General features: G+C 41.2%; 1 protein-coding gene across 1 annotated transcript in view; it reads left to right on the forward strand.

Annotated features, from left to right (window-relative positions):
* The first annotated feature begins 4,814 nt into the window (after positions 1 to 4,814).
* SLC5A8 (solute carrier family 5 member 8) overlaps positions 4,815 to 18,475 on the forward strand; it is a 47,222-nt gene continuing 33,561 nt past the window's right edge. The window contains exons 1-4 of the mRNA XM_054989019.1: positions 4,815 to 6,181; positions 8,419 to 8,484; positions 16,293 to 16,344; positions 18,316 to 18,383. Coding sequence (XP_054844994.1) covers positions 5,828 to 6,181; positions 8,419 to 8,484; positions 16,293 to 16,344; positions 18,316 to 18,383 — 540 coding nt within the window. The 5' untranslated portion in view covers positions 4,815 to 5,827. The remainder of the gene's footprint in view (positions 6,182 to 8,418; positions 8,485 to 16,292; positions 16,345 to 18,315; positions 18,384 to 18,475) is intronic.

Genomic DNA, 18,475 nt, shown 5'->3' on the forward strand with positions numbered 1-18,475 from the left:
TATGTGTAGTCCTTTTCTCCTTCGTGATAGTACCTCCATGTGTCTATTAAGTGATATTTCTTTAGAATAGTTGCTAATTTTGTTGTTTTATGTATATTTTTTGGGTGAAGCTTATTGAAGTTCGATTTGTCTAATTGATGTTTTATTATATAGTTTAAGTCCCCTCCAATTATCAAGTCTCCTTCCTGGAATTTAGTTAATTTCTGCAATATTTCCTCTATAAAATCTAATTGATTTGTATTAGGAGCATATAACGAGGCTAGTGTAAGTTTGTGTTCCCCTATTTTCCCTTTAATGAAGATATATCTACCTTTTTTGTCTTTGAGAGTTTTTGTTTGTTGGAATTGTATATTTTTTGCGATAAGGATGGCTACTCCCCTTGATTTGGAATTACCAGTTGAATGGTATTGTGCTTGTAGCCACCTAGCTTTCAATGAATCAGAATTGTTATACCGCAAGTGGGTCTCCTGCAGAAAAATAATTTGTGCTCTAGTATGGGCTAAATTCGAGATCGCTCTCCTTCTTTTAATTGGGTTTCCTAAACCTCTGACATTGAAAGTTAAAACTTTGATTTTAGAACACATTTCTGTTTTAGGTTGTAATAATTACTTGTGACTAACTCTTATTTTATTATTATTATTGATATATCACTCTGGGGTTTCCAATTTGGCTTTATTTTATTTTATTTTATTTTATTTTATTTTATTTTATTTTATTTTATTTTATTTTATTTTATTTTATTTTTAATAATCTGAGTTACACTGTAATTTGAATTTTCTCAATTATATGCAATTGTTCACTATGATACCAGTTTTTTTGATTGGCCCACTTCAAGAAAAACAAAAGACAAATACAATATCTAGGTCTTCCCCCCCCCCTCTCTTCTCTTTCTTTCTCTTTAGACAGTATAAAGGCTAACTGAGTTGGTCTTAAAAGATCGATCAATTTTAATGTCGTAGCACAACTTGTAGTTTCTTCATAAAGTATTGTAGTATAGTTATTAAAAAGGTGTTACTGGTATCACAATATTTTCCTAATATGCTGTTTCAAGATGCTGTAGTTAGGCCACACCCTTCAAATTGATATATAAGTATTATTAATTCAATTCTTTTCTTTATCTTTGTAACATGAACCTTTCAGATTTTAGAGTTCAAACCAGTTAAACCAAATTTATCCCACCAGCTCCTAGTATTAGTTCGATTCCTCTCTATATATACACCTTTTACTATTATTCTTTCCTCCTTTTATAACCTTTCCTACTACTATCTTCTTTCCTTCTCTTGGTTTTCTATTGTTGTTGCAATCTTTAACCTGCTTTATATTTGTCCTTTTCCCCTCCACCACCCTATAGCCACCCCAAACCCCCTCCCTTTTCTTCACACCCCTCCCTCCCCTTCTATGTCAGTAAACTGTAGCAATAAACTATTTTTTTTGTTATTTTCTCTCTTTTTTATTAATATTTTATTTATTTATTTATTTATTTATTTTTTATTATTTTTTTATTGTTGAGATTATTAACTATATAAATCTAGTTAATATATGCAGCTAATTAACTAATCCCACACCCTCCCCTTACCCCCTTTCCTCCCTCCCACCCTCCCTAAAACCCCTTTATACTATAATGAACTAAAAATAACACTTTGTTGGTTATAAAGCCAATATTCTGTTTTCCCGTTAAGATTTATTCAAGTTTAGCTCTCTCAAACTGATGAGTTAACTTCACTCACCGGTTGTGGAAATCAACCTCCCTCCTCATCCACTTATGAGAGCTAAATAAATCTGTGTTAGCTATGTTGAGAGCCCCCCTCCCCCCAAAAACCTCTGAGTTTGTACCTCTATTTACAAATACACTACTTCATATTCTATCAAACTACCATACTGATGAACATTTTACCTATTCGTTGAGGAACAACGATAGGGAAAATTAAGTGTCTCTGATGGGGATCTTACTCCCTTTCTGAGGAGATAGTAGATCAGAAGATTTTCTTTTTTGGTTTTGCTTGTTCGTCTCCATTGGTGTTTCAAGCCCGACTGCGTTCAGTAGCTCTAGTCCCGTGTCGACATCCGTTGCTATATACTTTTTGCCTTGATGAAAGACCATAAGTTTGCATTGGTCCAGCCATTTATATCTTCTATTCGCTCTTTGCAGAGTCTCAGAAATTGGTTTAAGTTCTCTTCTTTTGGCAAGCACTTCCTTTGGAAGATCAGCGAAAATATATATCAGTTTGCCTACGCATTTGAACGATCCTCTTGCTCTGGCTTCTTCCATTATCTTCCTTCTTGTCCTTTGATCTGGTATCTCGATAATTATATCTCTCGGGCGATCTTTATTTTTATTTTGGTGATAAGGTCCCACTCGGTAAGTTTTTGTGATGTAGGGATAGACTCCTTCTTCAAGCTTTAATTGCTTAGCTAGCCAGTTGGCAATGAAGCTTGTGAGATCTGTGTTGTACGTGAGTAGTTCATCTATCCCCCTTATTTTAATCTGATTTTGCCTGGCATTTAGTTCGAGTTTCATTAGTCTGTCCTGTTGTTCTGTAATTGTTTTTTGCATGTCGTTGATGTCCTGTTGTGCCTTCACACTCACTTCCATAGCTTTATCAGCTTTATGATTAACCGATTGTAAATCGCGTTTTATGTCTGTGAGTTGTGTTGTGATTGGGTTTATTAGTTTGGCCATTTGCTCTATAATATCTTGCTTTAATTGTGTTAGTTGGGGATCCAAATAGTTTCCTGGTAGGCCTACCTCCACCGCGCCTTCTTTTGCGACGAGTTCTGCCATTTTGTTTTTCTCCGTATTGCCGCGTTCCTTCCCTGTCGGCTCTCCCGAAGCCGCGAAAAATGCTTGTAGGTTTTTCACCGTTTTCAAGTTGTTTTTCTTTTTCTTGATGGGGTTTGTAAGCATTATTTTCTTTGATTTATTTCCCCTCGTAGTGTTTATTGGCAAGGCTTTGGGATCGGGAGTGTCGGAGCGTTCTCAACATGCGTCCATTCCTCTCCGCTGCGACGCCACACCCCCGTATAAACTATGTTTTTAAAGAGGAAGGAAGGAAGATGTGTTTGCCCTAGTGAACTCCTTCTAATCTATTAAACTAACCTTCTTTATTTTAGAGACTTGGATCATAATTTTACATATTACTTTATTTTACTTCATTTGTACCCCACTTTTCTACCTAATGGGGAACCAAAGAGGCTTGCAACATTCTCCCATGTTCTATTTTATCCTCACAACGACCTCATGAGGTTGGTTAAGCTGAGTATATGTGACTGGCCCAAGGTTACCTAGCAAGTTTCTGTGGCAGATTGGAGATTCAAACCTTGGTCTCCCAGATCCTAGTCTGACACTCAAACCACTAAGGAGGAAAACTCTCACATCAATATCATAGAGCATTTAGAAGGTTCAGATGATGCCCCAATTGGATCTCATGCCTGCTAGATATAGTACTTTCCCAGTGGTATTTATTACTTATATATTTGGGTTTTCTCTGACATTTTACCTATTTTCTTGGGTGGCGTTGTGAAACACTTTTATTTGCCTATTCTACCTATAAAGCAGGAATTTTTCTCCTATGGATTCATTCTCTAGGTATTTCAACCCAATTGGATGGGGGAAAGTGGAAAAGTCAAAGATGGCCCTGTGATCACAGGAATCTCCTTTCTCTCACCCATTCAGAGATGCCCACCTTCCTTTACCCATAAGGCATAGGGGTATTTTCTGGAAAGTCTAGATAGAAAACCATTGCAGCTGGATCCTCAGTGCTGACAGAGGAACTCTAAAGTAGGAACGACTATTATGTAGCAGAGTGAGTTATCATTAATCTTTTGAATGTTATGCTAGTGGCATCGCTAATTGAATGTTTAGTGTCTAAAGAAATTAGTGTTCTTGATAAGGACAAGGGGAAGCAAAGTTGTTTCATACACCAACCAATGTGAGAAAACAAGAAATACCCTATGACAAAGGGAGGCGGTGACACTATTTTTCTATTAGCTACAATAGTGGGTGTACTTGCTCAATATGCTCTGATTCATTCACACCTATAAAATGGCTCTCTCCTAAATGTGTAATACTCTCTGCAATTTGGAAAGACACCTTTTTCATGTGAAAGCAAAAAAGGGAAATGAGTGTTCCCAGGAAGTGATTTCTCACATTTAACCAATGAAAAGTTTGGTTCAGCTTCTAACTCACTGGCATCTTGACCTTAAACAAATTTACTTGTAAGTTTTTATGATTTAAATGAGATTTGCTTCCACATAAGTTTGCTTAGGATCTCGTTTAATTGAAAAGTAGCCCCACACAATACTTCCCAAACAAGTGTTTTCATAGAATCACTGAGCGCCATTACAAGCATATCAGGTGAAAGCATATCAGGTGATAACATAGCTTATCAGGTGATCGCATTCAGCCCAACTCACAAGTTACAAAGAATGTACAATATATTTACATTATACACTTGATTTTATGCATTGAGTAATTCTCATGTTACGCTCAATACAGGTACACCTAAATGTGTTATTTGAATCCCACATTTATCCAAGTACTGATCCCCAATTTCATTCTTTCATACAAACACATGTATGAACCTGTATTGCAGGATGCACATGAATTCACGCTTGAGCAGGACTAATGTGTCCCTGAAACAGGCCAGTTTTAGAGCATTACACGTTGCTCCATAATTATTTTCCTTTTTAAAAAAAACAGAATGTGATGGCAAGGCACTGTGATTTAACAAGAAAACCAGTATGGGAGGAAAGGGGCCACGCTGTTTCCTGTACTGAAAATTGCCATCTCCACGCTGCTTATAACCCTGCTGGGGAAATTTTACAGATAGTCATATCGCCCTCCCCAGTTCGGGGGTATGCCTTTTAACAACTGGAGATGGCAAAAGGCTGAAGGAAGGTAATACGCAAACACACATGCACAGTAAGTTGTCCCTTTCCCACAAAGAGTCACTTCCCAGCTCCGAGGACTGCTAAGAGCTCGACTGGCAGGGCGCTGCGAGGGGCAGTGAGTCAGGGAAGGAGCTTCCCAAGAGGGAAATCGTTTCCTTGTGTGAACCTGTATCTCTCCCCGCGCGGCATTCTCAGGCCCTCTTACTCCGGCGTCGTCTAATTGATGACACAGCCTCGGGAGGCGGCCGAGACTCGGGTGGCTTCTATCGCCCGCAGCTTCCCTCCTCCGCGGCCAAAGCGGGTCAGTTTCACGGCCCCTCCCTCCGCCTCCCCTGTCTGCTGGTGGTGCTGAAACCGGGACTAGGCAGGAACCAGCCTCAAAACTGAAGGCGAAAGGAGCTGTCCCTTCTGCTGAGCTGCTGACCCGCAACCGGCAGCGCGCTGCGAAGGCGGGCAAGAGACAGCCCGGGACAGCGCTCCTCCACCGGCACTGTGGGACGAGAGCGCCCTGAGGGAAGACGAACAGCGGCGCCCCAGAGGAGCCAGAGCCAGAGGCGGGGGAAGAGTGAGAGAGGCGGCCTCCCAGGCGCAAGCGAAGGCGAAGGAAGCGCCGGGGTGTGAAGAAGAGGGCAGAGGCGCCGGGCTGAAGGGGAACCAACGGCAGCAGAGAAAGGGACAGGCGAGTGGCGGGGCGCCCCCAAAGCGCGCCAGGTCAGGAGCGAGAGAAGCAGGCGAGCGAACTGGGTGGACAGACAGCTCCGAGCGCCGTCGGGAAAAGAAGCGCAAGAGTAGGGAGAGCGCGCCCGGCGTGAGCGGAGCGCAGCGGAAGAAAGCCCGAGCCGGACGCCCTACAGAGGCTGGAGGCGCGGGGCTGAGCGAGGCGACCTGCGCCCCAGATAAGCCCCCTCATCGAGCGCAGCCACCGGCGAGCGGAGCCATGAACGGCGCCTGCAGAGCCGTCGGGGGCTTCGGCACCTGGGACTACGTGGTCTTCGTGGCCATGCTGGTGATTTCCGCGGTCATCGGCATTTATTACGCCTTCGCGGGCGGCGGCCAGAAGACTTCCAAGGAGTTTTTGATGGGAGGGCGCAGCATGAACGCCGTGCCGGTGGCGCTCTCCCTGACGGCCAGCTTCATGTCTGCGGTGACGGTGCTGGGCACGCCATCCGAGGTCTACCGCTACGGGGCCAGGTTCAGTGTCTTCGCCATCACCTACGCGCTGGTGGTGGTCATCAGCGCCGAGATCTTCCTGCCGGTCTTCTACCGCCTGGGCATCACCAGCACCTACGAGGTAGGGGGGGGGCGCCCCAAAGAGCCCTTCTCGGCTGACCGCTCCTGCCGAGCCCTGGCCTCGGGTTCCGCGCCCTGCCTGACTTCCCTTTCGCGCATGTGCAGATGTTTAAGGCATTGGGAGGGATGCAGTTTCCAGTAACTTGCTGAGTTGCTTTTGCCTTTCCTCCTCGCAAAAGGGGAGCACTTTAGCTTTAAGATTCTGCCTGAGAAGTCAGTGCAACAAAAGACAATGGGATTATGAAACGAATATTTTGGGATCCATTTGCCAGACCCTTGCATTTCAATAGTGACATGCTAGTTGAAAACCAAAGTTTTGCCTTAGGCTATTTATGAAATAGGCTGCCAGCTGTGAGGATGAAGTTGTCTGTTTGCTGTTTCTAGTTCCTTGTTATGATAACTAAACAATTCTGCAGCCCCATACAAGCTTTGGATGACTACCCCAAATCATGCAATGTCAGACTATGGAGACTAAATCCTGCAAGTCACCATACAGGTGTCCGTGGGCCAAAGACTGGACTTCGCGGAAAGTGCTCCAAAGTGGAGTGCCCTTAATTCAGTAGGAACTGGAGTGTGTTGCATCCCTCAAATAAGTTTGCAGCACCAAAAATGATAAATTTCTGAAATCAGAGGACAGTTCCCCATAACCTTCCACAGAGCAGTGCCTGGTCCAAAGCCTGGTTTTAGTGCAACATTCTCCAAAGTGGGGTGTACCCATAAATCCCATCAGCTAGTACAGAATAGGGAAATGAAGGGTGCTGCACCTCAAAATTAAGCTGGACACCCAAAAGCCATGCACTTGTGGAATGTGGAGAAAGAGCCCTGCAGCTTTCCATATATCCAGTTCCAGAACCTAGTTTGTTATACCAAGGCTCCAAAGCAGGGTACCCCTGTAATCTCACAGGACTGCATTGCTAAGAACTGAAGAATAGGAAACTGGAGGGTTGGGCATCCCAAGATAAGATTTGGACCACTCCAAATCAAACATCCTTAGAATCAGGACACAGTGCCATCCTAGCTACCACAGAAAATTATCAAAGCCTTGTGTTTTTTAACATGCTTTAAAGAGGGGCATCTTCCAGTAGTCCCATAGGTTTTCATTGCTAAATACAGCAAGTCCCAAATAAGGTAACAGGGCACTGTATTTGACTTACGGTTTACCACCCTCTGATTCCTGGGATGCATGGTCTTTGGTGGACCAAGCCTGATTTTGGCATGCAGCAGCCATCAATTACCTGTTCTTCAGTTCTTAGCAATGCAGCCCCAGGAGTGCATTACACAAAATCTAGTCTTTGGACTGAGTATCTCTTGTATGGCAGTTTGTACTGTACAGTTTCCAGAGCCTGGGGCACATAATTTGGGGTGGTCTGAAGCTTATTTTGTGGTGCAGAACTGTTTCATCATCATTAGTATTTGTGGTTAGATTGGAGAATAAGGAACTAGGAAATGCAACTAGGAATTGGGATTGGGAATCAACTTCATCCTTATCTGCAAGTGTATGTGTACATTTGTGCATATATTGGCTGATGCCAAAGATTTTACAGTTTTTGGATTATGTTAGAACAGATATAAATCTTGCTGTTTTGTTACAATCAAAATTAAAATGATATAAATATATGCATTTCGCCAGTTTGATGTAGTGGTTAAGAGCACAGGACTCTAATCTAGAGAACCGGGTTTGATTCCCCACTCCTCCACTTGAAGCCAGCTGGGTGACCTTGGGTCAGTCACAGCTTCCAGCTCTCTCAGCCCCACCCACCTCACAGGGTGTTTTGTTGTGGGGATAATAATGACATACTTTGTAAACTGCTCTAAGTGGGTGTTAAGGCATCCTGAAGGGCGGTATATAAATTGAATGTTGTTTGTTGCTGTTGTTGTTATTGTTATTATTGTTATTATTACTAACTACTACTATTACTTTAAGCAATTTAGCATACATTTCTACTTGCACTCTTTGGTTTATATGACTATCTATGCCTTCTCGATAAGGAATATAAATATTCTTTACTTCATATATATTGCTTATTAAGCAAAAATATAGAATACACATTTAAGGAATATACAGTTAGAGTGGCAAGGAAAATAAATGAATATCAGGAGTTAAGAGCATCAGAGAAGTAAATGGAAAAGTAATTCTTTCCTCTTCCAGATTAATATAAACTTCTTCAGCAGAAAATACCTGAACGTTTTTTTGAATGAGATTACATAACATTTTAATGTAGATTTTTTTTCTTGCAGTACTTAGAACTTCGATTTAATAAATATCTGCGTCTATGTGGAACAATGTTCTTCATCATTCTGACGGTAAGAACATTGATGTGTGCATTCCTGAATAGCTGAGTTTTCTAAACTTTATGGTACAACTACTATAAATAAAACATTCATTTAATCTAGTATAAATAAAAGTTTGTAATTAAGGCTGCAATCCTGTTTACACTTCCCCATAAGAACTGCCTAGAAGTATGACGTGCTTCTGAGTAAACCACGCAAATCATGAACACGATTCAGTAAGTTCTTTATAATGCCTAAGAATTGGGTAGGATCATATGGAGTAATCCTCGTAGCCTCACTGGAATCACTGAAGGGTTTGTCATGTTCATATAAGAGACATTCAACCAAACACGCTGTAGTGAGAAATTACTAGTTCTCATCTGAGAAATGCACATTGTCCTTCATAAGACTGTATGATTGTCAGCCATCACTAACTCAGCCCAATTAACCTTTTGTCCATGTCTTTTAGCACAATTGTAAGAATACTTTCCTGGGAGTAATCCCCACTGAATGAACCTGAGTAGGATTCTGACTAGACTGGTTTAGGATTGCTCTCTAACATTGAAGTCAATGGGCTTAGGCTGGAGTAACTGCTTAGAAATTCACTGTAAATCTAACACATTGAAATCCTCCTGACCTTCCTTCAAGGGGTTCAGGGCCATGTACATAGTTCTGTCCTCCTCATTTTATCATTTTATCCTCACAACACTCCTAGGAGGTATATTATACTGAGAGAGTGTGACTGGGATGAGTAAACCTTATGGCAGAATACAGATTTGAACTTGGGTCTCTCTTGCGCTAGTTTGAAAAATCTAACTATTATGGAGGAAATAGTTCAGATGTTGAACTATCTGTGAGAGATACTAGATTAAAAACAAGAAAAATATAGAAACACCCATGCTACTAAAATGCAACTATTCAAGAGACCATCTACAGTTTTTACCTTGACAGAAGAGCAGTTCCACTGAGATGGGTACATATGACCACAAACGGATGTAATGCTACTTCTTAGCATACACCCTCAAAGTGTTTCCTTAGAACCCTGGAAGAGTCAGTAACATTATGAAAGCTTAAAAGTCATAAAAGTCAGCACAGTTTAATAGATAGACTGACATATCCTCAGCTGTGAAGTTCTCAGAATATTGTTGACAATAAAATGGGATAAACTGCCCTGAGATCACTGCTTGAATGGCAATGGATTCTTGGGCCCTACATCCTTTGTAGCTGGTTTTGCTCCAGAACCATCTTCCAGCATCATTGACATGAAAACACTGAACCCTTCTTATCAGGGCATGTGTAATATGTTTTTCTGCTTCCTTTCTTGGATTTCACTCTCCGCCTTCCTATCCTTTCTGGCTTCCTAAGTCTCTGTCTTTATCTATCTGTCTCTCTCTCTGATCCACTGCACTAACAGTTGGCTTTTCCATTAGCATCCTCACTCACATTATTTTATTTCAAAAACCTCCTCTCTCTGGCTTGGTTTTTGATGGACTAGCCAAGGGGGAGAAACATAATTTGGATTAAAAGTAACCCAATTAGGTATTCAGTTTAAAGCCACACAGCTACATGGTAGGTTTGTGCAAAGTGACTGAATTTTTGTTTTCCATGATATAATTGCTCTTTTGCCTTTTCATACTGATTTCCCATTTTCTAGTCTGTGTCTTGTTAGGGCAGTAAAATTACTTTTCTGACTAAGTATCTGTCATTCTCCTGTCATTCCCTCATCTGGAGATTGACAGTGCAATCCTAAACCAAGTTACTGCAGCCTAAGCTCAGTCCTATGTAACTCTGTTTAGGAATGCACTGCTATAGTACCAAAGTAGGAACTGTGTAGACATAGGCTTCAAGGTCCAATGTATCAAAGTACTTGTTCTTTGAGATTTTTCATTTGTAAAGAGACACCCTTCATATGACAGACTTGACATGGGGACTAATATGGTAACAATCTCACCACACATACAAGCCCTGTTCACAAGTTACAGTGAACACGTGTACAATGTACAGCATACATTTGATTTTGCTTTATATGTGTGTTGAGTAATTCTCATGTTACATTGCATGTACAGCTGAACATGTTATTGAAACCTTATATTTATCCAGGTACTGGTCCCCAGTTTCACTTGTAAAGTGAACACATTTGTTCTTTCTTACAAACAAACGTATGTAGTAGAGAGGGGCATGAATCGGGAAAATTCCGAACCATGCGGTTCGTGGTTTGTCATGTTTCATGAACAAGCCCTGGTTCATGAACCAGTTCATTCGGTTTGTGAAAACATCACTTCTGGGTCAGCAGGTCTGCAGAGAGCCCATTCCTCCCCTGTTGCCTAGGAAACTGATTGATCGGTGCCAGGCTGTCTGCAGTGATGAACAGAAATACGAACCAAACAAACCAGGCTAAAGAGCCAGTTTGGTGTAGTGGTTAAGAGCATGGGACTCTAATCTGGAGAACCGAGTTTGATTCCTCATTCCTTCACTAGAAGTCAGCTGGATGACCTTGGGTCAATCACAGCTTCTAGGAGCTTCTAGGAGCTCTCTCAGCCCCACAAACCTCCCAGGGTGTTTTCTCGTAGGGACAATAATAACATACTTTGTAAACCACTCTGAGTGGGTGTTAAGTTGTCCTGAAGGGAGGTATGTAAATCGAATGTTATTATTATTATTAGTAAATACGTCACGGCTCATGAGAAATGAGCTCCCACAAACTGCCGGTTTGCGAACCACAAACCAGCCCCGTTCATGACGAACTTCGGTTCATACTTCGGTTCATGCCCACCTCTAGTATGCAGCTACATGAAGGATGTACGTGCATTCACTGTAACATGTGAACAGGGCTACACATGCACACACACATACCACCTCTCTACAGAAAAGTGGAATAGAAGGGCAGATCTGCTATTTCATCTCTTCCATATAAACCCTGATTTTAATCCAAATGCAAAGCAATGAACTCTTCTCAAATAATGTAAAATTGACAAAAAAAGTACTTTTGGCACATAGCACATGTGCCACAATTTACATTCCTATTGAATGTAGTCTAGAACATTTTGTTCAGTAAAGATCTATCATGTTGGATTCTATGTTCTTCCTCTTCTGTCCTACCTAGTGTTTCTTCCTGTACTTCTACTGGCACATGCAGTCATCAACACTGTGTGAGGCATATGACAGACAGAGATGAAGAAATGTTCCTGAGATATTGTTGGATTAGCAGAACTTGCCCTCCATCATACACTGGACAAAGGCCATGCTGGGCACTAACAGTATGCAACTTTTGAAGGAATGTGAAGGACATGCAACAGTAGTTTGGGACAGGTTGCAGAGCAGAGACTGAAACCCAGCACCTGCTGATATAGTGGGAAACACTAAGGCTAACATTATTAAATGAATGTTTGTAGGATGTTACTAGCTTTGTCAAATGTAACACAGGCTCTGTTCAATACATTTAAATTTATTTAGAAAATTTTTATACTGGCAGAGGCAGCAGAGCTTTATATTATTTGGGTTGTCCAAAGGGGGAGGATAGGTCTGACTCTCTGGAGTGTGTTCTTCACAAACAGCAAAATTTTAAGTGTCCAGAGGAGCAATTCTAAGCAGATCTACTTGGAAGTAATTCCCATTCAGTGGCACCTACTCTCAGGAAAGCATTCTCAGGGTTATAGTCTTGAATTCTATCAGATCTAGATTACAACCTTCATTGCTTTATTTAATATATTACTAACAGATAAGAGATACTTTAATTGAAAAATAATTGTTGTATTTAACAGCAGTAATGAGTGTTAGTTCTGTTCATCTTAACATTTAATGGTGTTGACCTAGACCAAAACTTGTTATTTAAAACATCAGGAGAGAGCGAGGCTTATGTGTGTGTGTTTGTGTGTGATACAAAGCTTTTTTTTCAGCAAAGATGCTCAGAACTGAATCAAATATATTTGTGAAATTGCATAACAAGATTTAGCTTCTCCCATAATACAGCATTGAAGACTAGTGCAATTCATGATTAAGTCCAAGTTAATTAAATCACAATTCACATTGATTGACCCAGTGTTGTAGTGTTCACAGGACTGTAGCAATCTGAGGGGGAAAAGTCTTGAGTGTTCTGTGAAGCTGTCTGCATGTAGAGGAGGGTGAACAGAGAAACATTTTCTCTCTCTCCATAATGCCTTTTGCTTCTCTGTTTGCCTGAATGGAAGAAACAGGCATACATTCTGGGAAGAAGGGGGATCTCCAAGCTCTGATACTGGTGGATTCCAATTCTCCACTCTACTGAACAGAAGAGGGATAAAAATAAGAAGGGAAAAAAGAATAAAGGGGTCTATCTGAGCAGAGACATTTATCCAGGGCTTTTTTTCAGCTGGAACGTGGGGGAATGGAGTTCCGGAACCTCTTGAAAATGGTCACATGGCTGGTGGACCCGCCCCCTGATCTCCAAACAGAGGGGAGTTGAGATTGCCCTCTGTGCCGCTGGAGCAGCGCGGAGGGCAATCTAAACTCCCCTCTGTCTGGAGATCAGGGGGCGGGGCCACCAGCCATGTGACCATTTTCGTCAAGGGCAACCCAATGAGTTCCACCATCTCTTTTCCCAGAAAAAAGCCCTGCATTTATAACAGGATAGATGACGGATTAGTACGACCAAGAATGGGCTATACCTGGAGGTTTTGGAGGGAGTTGTGGAAATGTGCAGCCACATTCCAGGTTCTTAATACTGAGGGGCTTTACAATTTTTTGCGTTGTGCTTTTTTCTTTTTGCAGGAGGGAGAATATATTCCAAAATTCAAAAATAGCTTCTCCCTTATGATAACCACAGCTGCTATTTCTTCCATTTTGTTGGTGGAAAGTAATGGAGACAACAAGGATGAAAATCAGCCCATAATGTCAGGCTGCTCAGCATTTTGGCTGTCCTTCCTACCTGTCCTAAAATAGTACTGTAGGAATCTTACACTACAAGGAAAACTGATACTGGAGCATCTACTTTTTAAAATGAACACAGAGAAAGCATTCCACTTCCCCCATTCCACTTCCCCCATTCTCCATTTTATTCTCCTACAGTCCTAGTCTTACATTCTAACCACGATACTACACTGTGTAATCTTGGAAGTGCCATGGGAATCTAAGCTAATATATATTACCTGTCAGTGAAGAGGTGGCTCAGTTTTAATGTGCTTGAACAATATTTCATGTCTGTGATGTCTTCCACATAAGGATGGAATTTTGTGGTTTCCCTGTTACTGGTGCAGTTGTAGATAATGCGTAGCAGTAGCTGGGCTTACACATGGAGGTTTCCCTGTACTTTCCATGCCCCAGTCTCCCAGAAATGCCCACCCCTGGGCAACCAGGGCATTTACAATGTTTTAAAAATGATATATATTGATATATCACTGAAACAACAAGTGTAGCATGTTATCTGAATTCTCAGTTTTCATTTTTAGAAAAGTAAGTCTCTAACCCTTTCATTGCAGAGATCTAAGGAAGAAGACTTATTTTCACATGAAAAGGGCCTAGAGAGAAAGCTGGGAATTCAGAGAACCCACTACACCTATTGTTACAATGGTGTATTAATACATCAGTATTCTTGTGCCAATTAAAACAATAATAAAAAGCTAGTGGTGGAGGTGGAAATGGCTGCTGTGTAGCCATTGGACCTGAAACTGGACTTTGATATGATCTGCTGAAGATTTTGAGGGAAATATGGATTCTCTAAATACGTATATTTCCTAGCATGCTGTTCTGGATCTTGGGACTGTAACAGTGAATGGACTACTGCAATATTGAATTATTTATTGATATATTTATGAATTGTATTTATGAAATGTATCTATTGTATGTTAAGCACTAACTTTTTATTGTAACAGAGGGATTAATTCTAAGTGAGTTGCATACTGATTTGGAGGCTGACTTAAAGTGTATTTTCACAAATGTGTATTTTGGACATATGACTTGTACCCACAAAATGGACACATTTTTGAAGTAAATGTTTTATTGAAGGTTAACTGGTATTAACTTAGACATCTTAGTAAGCTTTCACAATTGTTGATTTTTCTTTTTGGGGAGACAGGGTTGGGCAAAATGAGGGTGAGAAAATCGAAATTTACCCACTCACACAGTAGCCATCAAGGCTTTACTGTGATCTTTCCCAAAAACTTTGTAGCAAAGCAGATTTGAGAAAGATTGCAGAAAACCCTGGAGGTGCATGAATGTACCATGATGCTATAGGGAAGCAGGGGAAAAACCCTCTTCTCCAAAGCATTGAACTTGGGGCAAATAACCTGTGTGGAATTTTGATAATTTTTACCATGGTGTAGAAACAATATTCCATATCTTGCATTTATCCATCGATTAGGGGGACTATCAGTATAATCCTATGCAGAGTTATTCCAGTCTAAGCCCACTGAAGTAAATGGGCTTAGACAGGAGTAACTCTGCATAGGATTGCACTGTATCTACACAAAGGCTGTTATGCACCACTAAAGGGTTAAAATCAGCTGGCAGTGGTATTGAAACTGGAGTTCCACACTATAGTGTTATATTTACCATAACAATACATCCTCATGGGTAAGTTTCTGCTATATATACATATTCAGACTTTTAATGTGCTTCAGAGTGTCTGGATTCTGCACTCTCTCTTGGCCAATAACAAGGCAGATGTTCAAAATCTTTTATTGATCTTAATGTATTATTTAAATTACAGTCTAATAATGCTATAAATTTTTCTGTCTCAATATAGATTTCATATTTGTGTGTAGACTGTGCTATTGTTTATGATGATGATGATGATGAGTTTAAAATGTGGAATTTGCTGCCAAATGATGTAGTGATAGCCACAGGCACAGACAGCTTTGAAAGCGAACTGGACAGATCATGGAGGCAGGCCCGGCGCGTCCATGGAGGTGGTGCTGGCAGCCGCCTCAAGCACTGTACTCAGAAGGAGGTGCTGTGCCAGCCCCCTACAACCCCCCTGACCCAGAAGTGGGCCACATCCCTGCTCGCCTCTCCACCCCTTCGCCACTGCCGCCTGCCTCGACTCAGCTCCCGGCAAGCCGGCCACCCAGTCGGCATGGCAGCGAGTAGGGAAGTGGGCTGCCTCCCTGCCCCTTCACCGCTGCCGCCCACCTCAGGTGAGGGGGACGCTCCTGCGTGATGATGTCACAAGTGATGTCATTGTGCAGGGCTGGAATGCACAGGGCAAGGGGTGCAAGTAGGTATCTCGCCTCAGGTGCCAGAAACCCTGGCACCGGCCCTGCATGGAGGATAGGTATATCAGCAGCCTCTAGTCATGGTGACTAAAGGGCAATTCCACATTTAGTTACAGCAAACCTCTGAAGACCTATGCCTGAAGGTAACATTGGGGAAGGCCTCGAACCCTGTGCCCAGTTGGTGATCTGCCAGAGTAACTGGTTGGCCAGTGTGTGAGAGACAGGATGCTGGGCTAGATGGATCACTGGTCTGATCCAGCAGGGCTCTTATGTTCTTGTGTTATGTTCAGCAAAGGAACAGAAGTAACTAAGTTGGGGAAGCAAATTTAAAAAAATGTCAAGGGACTATAGTCCTGAGAAATCTCACTAGCATTTTGATGGTCCACCGTGGATAGCCTAGCCCTATAATTGTGCTTTATGTTAAAAAATCACTACTAATCAGATCTGGAAAAGATGGGAAAACAACAAAGAAAACTTTTTAATTCCAGATACACCACTGTCTGGATTTTCCCTTAAAACTGAGTCAATGAATCATGACAATTCCAAACTAAATGGCAAGTGTAGGGGGGGAACCCTTGAACCTTGATAATGCTCTTATACCAGGTTTCAGCAGGATGATTTTCATATGCTGCATCTGTGTTTTCTCCTTCCCAGATACTATATACTGGAATTGTCATTTATGCTCCAGCCTTAGCATTAAATCAAGGTAAGAAAAATGTGTAGTAACATACCAGAATATTTTTTAAATACATAATTTACCATATCATGCATTCTGAGCTATGCTTTAAGCAGAAACTGATTTTTCTCAGTCGACATTTTATAATTCATTAAGCAATTATGAGAGTTTTAAGAACTGACTTGTGGCTGCATTCTGCATTCAGTTTCAAATTCTGGAATATACCTTTGTAAATATTTGAAGCTGTATAGACCAAGTACTTGTTGGAACAGAAGTGATTCAGCATGCCTGGACATTGGAGGGAGCTATTTGTCCCTTTACATTAAAAGTAGACTGTATTTGTAGCTCCTCATCTGAGCTAGAATATTCTGTCTGATTCCTTCTGTTTTTGTGCTTTTTGTTCTTTCTCCCTGCTGTTCTTGCAAGAAGGAAGTGGCTTTCTTCAGGGCTCTCTTGTGCAAGTGCGCCAAGAGGCACGGCCATATTCCCACTTACATGCAGCCAGATTAGCTGGCCGCTTCTAGTAAGGAATGGTGTGATTTAGATTAGGTTTCTGTTTTTCTTCTGATTCTTCAAAAATACAAATGAATGTGAATCAGTTTCAATAAAAATGAGTTTTATCTGTTGCAATATACTGTCTTGAAGAGTGTTTTGATTCCATGCTTTTCTGACTGTAACATTGCTACAACAACTAATAAATATTCACAATAGTAGTGTGGTATGAAAAACTTACATGGATTTTAAATATAAAATCCACAACACATATATTTTACATAAAAAATAAAAACCGCGGATGGCCAATGGATGAGTTGCCTCTCATCTGGTGCACCAGCTGCCTTCTTCACAGTAGTCCTTGCTTATTGCCATCTAGATGGTTTCAGCCATGGCCTTTACCTCACAGAACGTTGGTATGGATATGTGTGTAGTGTACCACTGCTCTCTGCTTTTAGAAGAACATGCAAGGCAGTTCTTTGATGCTATGATGGACCCCCCCCCGCCCTTCACTCCCCACTGAGAGGCAGATTTTCAGTTTGCCTGCTTTGGCTGAGCAGCCCCAAATAGCATGTTAATCTGTGTGGTTTGAAAGTTTGTTTGTCCCACTCTCACAGTTAGATATAATTTTGGCTTTTAAGCCCAGACTAATAACTTGACGGGGAGAAGCAGGAGCCCTTTTCCTTTTTGTGGGAAATGGCATTGGGACTGAATAAGTGCAGTCAGGGAATGAAAGAGCTGAGGTAAAATTTTGTTGGTAGTACAGAATACACTTTGAGTATCAGGCAAAATAGTTTCTTTGAGGCTTAATTACTTATATTGTTGGTTCTTAGCAGTGAGAGGTGTTTTATTTAATACTTCAGTTACAGCAAGAATGTTTCTTCACAGAATTTCCTATGATAGCTCAGGTTTCCTGGAGTTAGTTTAAAACTGTTTTCCGTTCACAACAGACCTGGGATCCCCCTCAGAGCCAAACCCCTTTAGAAACTGGGCAGAAATTAACCATCTTCTCCTAAAATGATTGGGCTCAAAAGGCAGTTTAACCTACTCCCCAATCACTCTTGCCAAAACACACTCCCAGTTTTATGGTGTCTGTATCAAGCGGACTTCAGCTTCTGCTAACACTTATACTAAGGATTCTTAAATAGAATTCTTCAGGACAGTAATGTTACAGTTAAGGCACAAGTTTTTCCTTCCCTCACTCCAGAGTAAGGCTGCATCATGCAAACCAAAAATGAGGATCATTTTACAATTTCACAGGGCTATCCTTAGTAGAGTTACACCATTGATTTCAGGTTCTGTATCTAATAATTCTTGATAGATCCTGTTGTATTCTCTGGGTATTATTCTAACCAGTCTCTACAGAAGAAACTGCTAATAGCCCAATTACAATTATCTCCTTGGATTATTTCAGTTGTTCAAACAATTATGTATAAATATACCATTATGCTAATGTAAATGTACTTTCCTTTTAAATAATATTCCTCCCCTTTATATTTTCTCTTCTAGTAACAGGGTTTCACTTGTGGGGTGCTGTGATTGCAACAGGAATAGTCTGTACTTTCTACTGCACACTAGTAAGTCTGCTGTTCATTTAAAAGCTGCTAGTTTTCTGTTAACCTTTTATTATTACATTTACAAAGATATTAAACTCAAGGTTTAATAAACT

This window comes from Eublepharis macularius, chromosome 9 (genome assembly GCF_028583425.1).
Source record: "Eublepharis macularius isolate TG4126 chromosome 9, MPM_Emac_v1.0, whole genome shotgun sequence".
In the NCBI taxonomy this organism is placed as follows: domain Eukaryota; kingdom Metazoa; phylum Chordata; class Lepidosauria; order Squamata; family Eublepharidae; genus Eublepharis; species Eublepharis macularius.